The sequence below is a fragment of the Electrophorus electricus genome, chromosome 16, assembly GCF_013358815.1.
Source record: "Electrophorus electricus isolate fEleEle1 chromosome 16, fEleEle1.pri, whole genome shotgun sequence".
In the NCBI taxonomy this organism is placed as follows: domain Eukaryota; kingdom Metazoa; phylum Chordata; class Actinopteri; order Gymnotiformes; family Gymnotidae; genus Electrophorus; species Electrophorus electricus.
This window is the reverse complement of record NC_049550.1, coordinates 3,511,975-3,521,434: the sequence shown is the minus strand read 5'-3', so window position 1 is coordinate 3,521,434 and position 9,460 is coordinate 3,511,975. Positions and strand designations below refer to the sequence as shown.

The 9,460-nt window shown below is 37.3% G+C and overlaps 1 protein-coding gene across 1 annotated transcript; it reads right to left on the bottom strand.

Moving 5' to 3' along the window:
- Window positions 1-1,082: 1,082 nt before the first annotated feature.
- Window positions 1,083-9,013, bottom strand: LOC118242746. Its single transcript, XM_035535091.1, has 6 exons — window positions 8,913-9,013; window positions 8,678-8,772; window positions 5,824-5,907; window positions 5,717-5,724; window positions 5,457-5,520; window positions 1,083-2,341 (listed from the first exon to the last, which is right to left on the bottom strand). Exons 1-6 carry the CDS (start codon window positions 9,011-9,013, stop codon window positions 1,083-1,085), a joined length of 1,611 nt encoding a protein of 536 aa, XP_035390984.1.
- Between the last annotated feature and the right edge of the window lie 447 nt (window positions 9,014-9,460).

Here is a 9,460-nt window from a genome sequence, read left to right as displayed (position 1 = left end):
ACCCAAGAAGCACTTCTTTGTGGAGATCGATGTCTCTGATTGGGGGGTGGGGCTGTCTCTTCAGTCAGGAAAATACCAAGTTCAAACCTTTAGCCTTTTTTCCCAGCATCTGACCCCTGCAAAATGGAATTACAGGGTCAATAACTGGGGGTTACTAGCCATGATTTCACATTTGAGGAGTGGAGGTACTGGCTAGAGAATGCATGACACACCTTCATAGTCATTACGGACAACAAGAACCACCAAGAGGCGTAACACCAGGCAAGCTCAATGGTCTGTATTCTTTTCCAGGTGCTGTATAGCCTAGGATCCAAGAACATGAAGAAGGGCATGCTCTCCCGGCATTACATCCCACTGACACACACTCAAGGTGTCCTGTGTACCAAACCTGAGGGACACACCCACTGACAAACATACAAACACACCGCACCTCTCCCGCTCGCCATCACCAGCTACTAAACACAAGCTCCTGTGCCTTGTTTGCTCTCTCCCTTATTTAAAGCCCACAGGTACTCTTCTCCAGTTCTGTGCATTGCTCGCTAGTACAGTGCCTACAAGACATGCCAAATTTGGAGGCTGCTTATTTGCATGGCTATGCCACAAGCTATTACTGCCAGTGTTTTGGTTTTGTTATTTTCCTTTTGTTTATTAGCTTGCTGCAGTGCTCATTTATTTATTTGTTACTTATTGCCTAAGGTATTGAAGAAATGTCTGATGTCTGGCTTTTGTCAAATGATTTATTTTATGTTGGTGTAGCATTGTCTCTACTACTAAGATGAGAGTGCAATGAATACACAAAAACCTGATTTTGAAAAAAATGTAGAATATTTATTAAAATTTGTGGAGCAAGCCTGCTGACATTATGGGAGGCTGGAGTATCTATGTGTAGCAGTAGGAAGATTGATAATAAATGGTAAACCAACAGCTATAAAACTGCTGTATCACAAAACATGTTGTATATAAGTATTGTTAAATCACAATTTTACATATTTTTAATTCTAGACATATACATACATTTATGACAGAGATAATACCACAGAAGAAAAAGAAGCACTACAATGAAGGTCATATTAATCTGTAATTTATATCAAATCAGAAGCCTGTAGAGTTTTATCAACATTTGATATCAGTTCTGCCTCAAAGTCCCACACCCTTGTGTCAACAAACAGTTGCTCTTTGATAAGATGCCCCTGTAGTGGTGTTCTCACATGAACAATTCGACACACATCAAAAGGTACATAATACACATCTCCATATTGTGCCAGGGCTGAGTGTACTGATGTTTGTACAACACTCCTTGGGTTGATGATCATTTTTCTGGGGTTGAAGACATATTTTCTATCTGGTTCTCTATAAATGTGTTCCATAATATTGATGCCAGATATATTTCTCCATTCTGGTCGACTGAATCGATGAGTCTCTTCAAACTGTGTCTTGGGGAAAATGTGATTCTCAATGAGAAATACACCCACAGTTATGTGCTCTTGTTGAAGATCCTCCATCAGTAATGGAAGGTTAGCATGTTTGTAAGGCATGATGATCTCATCAATGTCATTCAGGAGAACATATCTGGACTGATACATGTTTCTATAAATGCACTCATTGAGTGTTACCAACTGGCCATAATAGTGGAGGTCTCCACCATGTTCCACAAAGTTCCATCCTTTAGATGGGTTAAGGAATTTATTAATAGGCCATGAAACAATCTCTACTATTCCTTCCCTCTTATAATGCTGTAAGAGTTTCTCCAGGTCAGGGCCACAGCTCGTGTTGTAGATCACTACATGTTGCACACCTAGAAGTTTGTACATTTCCACTGTTTGTACAAATTGCAGAACATTATTGTAGCCTTCAAAAAGGTTGGAGATACAGACAGTGAAATTGAACTTAAATGATTCATGGGTCACTTTATTCTTTATGGGCAAGAGATCTTCAGCGTGAACATTTGAGATGTTTGCACTGGTTGAAATGGCTACACATGTTGCAATTTGAGTGTGCGCGCCATGACACAGCACATCTGAAGCTGCAAATGGAAAGCCAAAATGGTCACTGTGTATCTGGACTTCAGCCTCAGCAGTCTGGCAGTCATGGTCATCATTACAGTAGATGCAGTAAAGAGGCTGCAGATTATCCCTTCTGATTATGCTGATAACTCGAATGGCCTTATTGATTCTGTGATCGATGAATGCAGATACAGCAATATGTTCTGAATGTTTAATGGATGTTATGGAATTTTTTGTGAAAAAAACTTTCTTTGTTTCAGATTTACTCAGCATAGGATATCTGTAAATAAGTGTACCTCCACATATATATCCAGCAAATTTTTGAACCAGGATAAATCCTAGAATCACAAAAAGTGAAAGCAAAACAAATAGCTTGACATTTGCCTTTTTCATTTTAATCCAATGCCCAGTCTGACATCTGTAGAATAAAAAAAACAACAAAATATTATGTAATTGCATTAGCACAAGCATTCTTGTTTTGTTTTGTTTTGTTTTCTGAATACACATATAACTAGGATCTCCTATCACATGAGTTCTTTTTAAGATATTTAGATATTTATGTTGAGGTTATTAAGAAAGTTCAAGCTGAAAGCACATTGTACCTGTTTTGGTATGTTTAAAAGTAACACCTGATTGAAGAGGGTAAAGCTTTACACAACACTAAAACCATCCATTTAACAGCATAAGGGGAGAAATTATCACAAGACAATTTGTTCATTTGCAGGACTTTGTACACACTTTGTATAGGTATGCTATTTTCCCAGAGGAGCTCTCAGTTTCCTAAATACCTATTTAAGATTTTCTTGAATAATCTGTATTTAGCCTGCATGCCTGTGGGAGATTCAGACAAAGAAAGTAGCAGGTAACAATGAAATTCCTCTCTAATACTTTACTGAAAAACTAGTGACATTATAGCTAAATCTACTCAATTTCTAACATTTAGTTACATTTTTTTTTAAATGTGAGCACATGTTAGGAAATACAAAACTGATTTTATTTACTCTGTTCACAAAATTGTAATAGTTCTGGAGACAGAATTTAAGTGCCATTTTCTAAAGCTTCCTATTGGAATATAAGAAATCTTAAAAACAACACTTAATATTACTATATAAACAAGTAGTAGATTTAAAAAAAAAATTGTAATTCTCCTATTTATACTTCATGTGCTTCAATATCTATCCCCTTCAGTCTTCTCTTATTATAAGCTTCTTTTCTTCCTTATATTTTCACATAAAAAGAAACTAAAGAATTATCTTTTCATTGCCAATCTCATAAGTAAAAGCACATTTACATATTCCATATACACAGGGCCATGAACATTACTGTAGAAATACATGCATATAAAATAATAAATCACACTGCCATACACATACAGGGCTACTACACCACTTTCTAATTCCCTTTGTTTTTCACTATGTCTACCCATTTTTTAAAATCATAATTTTCCATAATGTCTATTTAATTTTTTATAACCCCTACTTCACTTACAACCTTTTAAAATGAAACTCAAAACTATGTGCAATTTTTTGTTCACACTTAAATCATTTATCACTCCATGCTTCTATAAACTGTCATTCTTTTTCTGTATACTGCTATGACTTAACTTAGACTGCTTTAATTTTATTTATTTATTTCATTGTAATTAGTTGTATGATTACCTGCATAATTATTCTAATAAATGATCTAGTTATTTCCCTATTTGTGTTTAGCTGATCATACACATTGAAATCTACATGTTAAATTAGTCTATAGTTTACACTGGTTTTGATCAGGGTCATCATGCATCCATCTGTTTTTGAGGAGGCACAGTGATGCCGTATGGGTGAGGCATTAGGATGATTCTAAGGGCCTGTGACTGAACAAGGATCCTAAAAATTATTAGAACTTCAGGTACTTTTTTTTTTTTCATGGGGTCCAAATCCCTGGCAGAGTCCTTGAGAGGGAAGGTGTGTGGTGAGGATCAATCTATGTCATCAGCCTATGTTCAGAAATGAAAGAAAAATGGCATACACACACATTCTCTCTCTCACACACATACACATTACATCTCAGGATGTAATAAATGTTATTCTTCTTCTATCATATGTGATTGAATATATGTATACACACACACACACACACACACACACTACTACAAAGGTTTTAGGCAGGTGTGAAAAAATGCTGTAAACTGAGAATCCTTTCAAAAATGGAAGTGCTAATAGTTTATTTTCATCAACTAACAAAATGCAGTGAACAAACAGAAGAGAAATCTAAATCAAATCAATATTTGGTGTCACCATCCTTTGCCTTCAAAACAGCATCAATTTTTCTTGTTACATTTGCACACAGTTTTTGAAGGAACTTGGCTGGTAGGTTGTTCCAAACATCTTGGAGAACTAACCACAGATCTTCTGTGGATGTAGGTTTCCTCAAATCCTTCTTTCTCTTCATGACTCAATGACTCGATAATGTTGAGATCAGGCCATACCATCACTTCAAGGACTTATTGTTCTTCTTTGCGCTGAAGATAGTTCTTAATGACATTGGCTGTATGTTTGGGGTCGTTGTCCTGCTGCAGAATAAATTTGGGGCCAATGATATGCCTTCCTAATGGTGGATGATGGATAAGTATATTCCTGCATTTCTCAGCATGGAGGACACCATTAATCCTGACCAAATCTCCAACTCCATTTGCAGAAATGTAGCCCCAAATTTATAAGGAACCTCCACCATGCTTCACTGTTGCCTGCAGACACTCATTATTGTACCATTCTCTGGCACTTCACACTGCCTTCTGCTGTAGCCAAATATTTCAAATTTTGACTCATCAGTCCAGAGTACCTGCTGCCATTTTTCTGCACCCCAGATCCTATGTTTTTGTGTATAGTTGAGTCACTTGACCTTGTTGGAGGTATGACTTTTTGGCTGCAACTCTTCCATAAAGACCACTTCTGGCCAGACTTCTCGAGACAGTAGATGAGTGTACCTAAGTCTCACTGGTTTCTGCCAGTTCTGAGCTGATGGCACTGCTGGACATCTTCTGATTTTGAAGCTTGATGTGTTTTTCATCTGCTGCATTATGTTTCCGTGGCCGACCACTGTGTCTACCATGCTCAACGTTGCCCATTTCTTTGTGCTTCTTCAAAAGAGCTTGAACAGCACCTCTGGAAACCACAGTCTGCTTTGAAGTCTTTGTCTGGGAGAGCCCTTGCTGATGCAGTATAACTATAACCTTGTGTCTTGTTGGTGTGCTCAGTCTTGCCATGCTGTATGATCTGTGACATGAAACTGTCTTCCACAACCTCACCTTGTAGCAGTTTGGTTGTTCCACACCCAGTTTTAAGCCTCCGACACATCTGTTTATGTTTCAGTTAATCACTGTGTTTCAAGCTACATGTGAAATTGATTATCATTAGCACCTGTTTGGTATAATTACTATAATCCTGACTATAATCCTACAAAATCCCTGACTTTGTGCACGTGTACCTAAAATAATTGATGCTGGTTTGAAGGCAAAGGGTAGTAACACCAAATATTGATTTGATTTTGATTTTTATTTTGTTCCCTCACTTTGCATTTTGTAAATTGATTAAAAAAAAAAATAAATAAATAAAAATTGAAAAAAAAAAATATAACATATGTTTGAAAGGATTCTTAGTTTACAGCATTTTTTAGCATTTAAAAATAATACCATGTAAAATCCATTTTAACATTAATAAAATGTAATTCACTTGGGAAACTGTTGGAGGAGTTATAAAATTCAATGGCATTAAATCAAATTGAATTCATTTGTGAAACTATAGAACAACATTATCTATTTTTAAAATAAGAGTTTTACCTTTTATGTCAGTAAACAAGTCTGCAGGCAAAGAGTCCACAACTTCTTCTAGGAGTCCTCTTATAGCTTTATCAATCCATGATACTAAAAGCATAATGGTTTCCAATTTAAGTTACAAAACTCTGAGATATTCCACTGCTTTTAGGTATGCCAGGAGTGAATGACAAACCGAAAAACTGTGGACCAAGCAAATTAGGGGAGGGGTGAAAAGTGTTGATTCTGTATTTTGCAATGATGCTTGTTCACACTGAACACAATGGAAGAAAGACAAACTATGAGAAGAAAAATGGCAACAGTGGTAAGGAAAGGAATCCCCATGTGAAAATATGAGCATGAATAACAAACTTCAGCATTAGAAGATATTTGTAGAGGAGTGAATAATGATATTAATCAGGAAATAATTACATTTTCCTTATCGTTTAGCTAAATTTGCAGAGCACCTGTTTCTGTGATGTGTAATGTTATATTCAGATTTTAAGAACATTTTACTGCATGTATTCAGTTTTATTTACTTGACAATACATGGCACCCTGTTTTCAATATGTAATAATACCTACCAGTGTTACTGAGTCATTAAGAGCTAGAAACAAAGTGGTGAATTTTTGTTAGTGCTTTCTGTGTCTGTTCTGTGAGTTTCAACAGTCCTGCTAAGCCTATGGTCACACCCTTTTTGAGCACAGTTCATTACATTATGTGTTGGCTGGTTACATAACTCTTTGGGTGAGTCCATGATTTCACCCTTAGGGCGGCTCAGCCCCCAAAGAGAATGTCGACCTGGCAGTGAAATCAACATGCAGGGAATTCAATTACAAAGAATTCAACAGTTTGTAAATGACATAATTATTAAACATCAACATCAAGTTGATATAGAAATTATTCGTCTTCTTCTTCTTCTTCTTCTTCTTCTTCTTCTTCTTCTTCTTCTTCTTCTTCTTCTTATTATTATTATTATTATTAGTAGTAGTAGTAGTAGTAGTATTAGTATTATCAACCCATTGAGGATACGACTGACTACAAATTCAAACAACACTATCTTCTGCCAGAAAGAGGCAGTATCATTGTGACATTTTGTCATGAAATCTCCAGAACATCAACAATAAATAGACTACTGGTACAATCACAACACACTGAAGTATGACAATTTAGCAGTGTTTTCAACCTTATATGTATTATTTAATGACTTTAATACATAATGCTATAGCCATGTCCATGTTCCCATTTATAAATAAAAACTATTGAGTGAAATGCTTTATTGAGTAAATGTTTATTTCTTCAGCAAGAGCTTCATCTATTCTTCATTAGATTAACATTCTGTGACTATTACTTTTGGGATCACAACTAAAATAGTGATGGCAAACCAGGCAGCATGTCTCTTATACTGGCATTCATATAAATACAGCACTAACATCTGCCATAGGAAATTATCTTGCAGTACATTAGTTCATTACATTTATGGTGAACTATGGATAACAATATAATGAATTGGATTCTGAATTGACCACTGAAAATTCGGACAACACTACAAAATGGCTGACACTCTAAATAGGAAACTAAACAGTAAATGGGTGCGGACACACTGTGGCTCATCCATACTGAAAATCAAAAATTCTTCCAGGATACACAGGAAAACATTGACCACTTTAGCTTAGATAAAAAAGTCCCAAACAGCAGTTGTTCTAGCAAAGTTGCTCTGTTGTTGTTTCAGACGGTGCCAACACAGAAGAGCTTGTTTGACAAGGTGGAGGAGATAAAGCTAGTGTTTTCTGTTAGCTCTGACAATTAGCATATATAAATTTTGTGTATTTGCGTATTTGTGTATTTGCTTGAATATTTTGTATTATGTCTATAAAGTGTTGGACTTGTGGAATTTTTGTCAGATACTGACAATGGATACGTTTTCAGGACTTCAGTATAAGGGGGGTGGTGAAAGAGATGTGGACAAGAAGTAGAGACATGTAGTTGTGGCACAGAAATTGCAAGAAGTGGTGTAGGTTTCATTTCACCTTTGGGAGGGGACACCACTCACACTACCCTACCTAACACGTTATATGAGAAGTGTGAGCAGGATTTATTTGAGTAGACACGTCTCCCTATCCCCCAACAAAACTACACATGTGCTTGCAAGAATAATTTAAAGGAATGTAATTATTTTCACTGATAAAATTTGTAGTGCATTTTCCAACTTCCAGTTATTGGTTTGGTAAGTTGTCTTAACTGTATAGGCAGCAATGTGGAAATACAAATGGAGGTTAAGTAAGGCATAATCCTGCAGCATCAAGGTGATGATCTTCAAGCCTAAAGGAGCAGAATCTTTCCTGATGGGTTTATTCCTTGTGGTACTGAATACAAAACTAGATTTGACCATGTCTAGGCTCCAGGCTGTAACAAGAAGTGTGAGAAAAAAAAATGGCTAAAGATCAGATCTCAACAGACCAAAGTAGTTCAGTGATAGCTAGTGTATTGTAGAAGAGACAGTGTGACACTGGAGTATAACATCAGGAGTGACCCAGGCCAAAGTAACAAACAAATCCACACAAGAAACAAAAATCACTCACCTACACAGACTAAAGAAAATACACAAACAACTACACTTACAGTGGAAAACACAGATCAAACCTACACCCCAAACAAAATGGCAGTCACTCCCGACACACCAGTGAACACACAACAATAGGAACAAAGTGGAATATATACACATATACAACTGGAAACTAAGTATTAGAGCAAAGGTAAGAGCAAAGTTAAAATTGGAAACAAGGTCATAAACCACGTCAAACCTTTATTTCCTCCCCATAAACTCTGTACTGGAATGTGGAACACAAGCAGACTCCACATGCAACACACACACACATACCAAAAACAAACACAGGACATAACAACGTGGTACATGTGTCTGAGCGCACTGAGGTGAGGAGGCTGGTCAACCCATTCCTCACCGGGGTCTGGAACCTGCAATACAGGGGAACACAGAGCACAGAACACATTAGTCCCTGCACAGTCCCTTTGTCCTCCATACATGTTCCATGGAGCAGGCCTGCTGGGCCTTAAGAGCCTGATGCAAGTGCCTAGAGACAACCCCTCAAAAATACTTCGATTCCTCCACCCCAGACACCAGGGTCTTGGGCTGAAGGGCAGGAACATGCTGGGACCCAGCTAGGTTGACAGCAGAAAGCTCCACCACTTCAGCCATTGGACCGGTGTCTACAGCCCATTTAAGAAAATGGTGAACACTGCAAGTGATGCCTGGATGAAGATAAATCCTACCATGACAATAAGGATATATTTGTTCCAAGTACTGTGAAAACCTGCTCTGCCTGTTGCTGCAACACCCAAAAACATTCAAGCTGGTTTCATATCCACAGGCATTTGACCCTCCAATCCTGACATTTTTGAGGAGTGTGACAATGTCCCCTCGCAAGTCATTCACCATTCATACCTCATTGACATCTGGTGCTTTCCAGCTGCATTCTCCAACATCTTGCCTGGTGACTCTCCTTACCTGGCAAGACTATGTTAGGAAAGAATAAAGCCAATCAAAAGAAAAAGGAGAGAAAGCCCACCAAGAAAAAGTTTAAAGCTACTGCTGTAATGCTGAGAATTTTGAGATTCCTCCAATGATGAAAACTTCTGTGTTGGC

Coding starts and splice junctions, on each gene's coding strand:
- LOC118242746 (XM_035535091.1), bottom strand. CDS start 9,013: ATGGCTGAAGTGGTGGAGCTTTCTGCTGTCAACCTAGCTGGGTCCCAG. Junction 5,908..8,677: donor ATGTCCTGTGTTTGTTTTTG/GTATGTGTGTGT, acceptor TTATGCTTTTAG/TATCATGGATTGATAAAGCT. Junction 2,342..5,456: donor TTTAGGTACACGTGCACAAA/GTCAGGGATTTT, acceptor TTGTGATTCTAG/GATTTATCCTGGTTCAAAAA.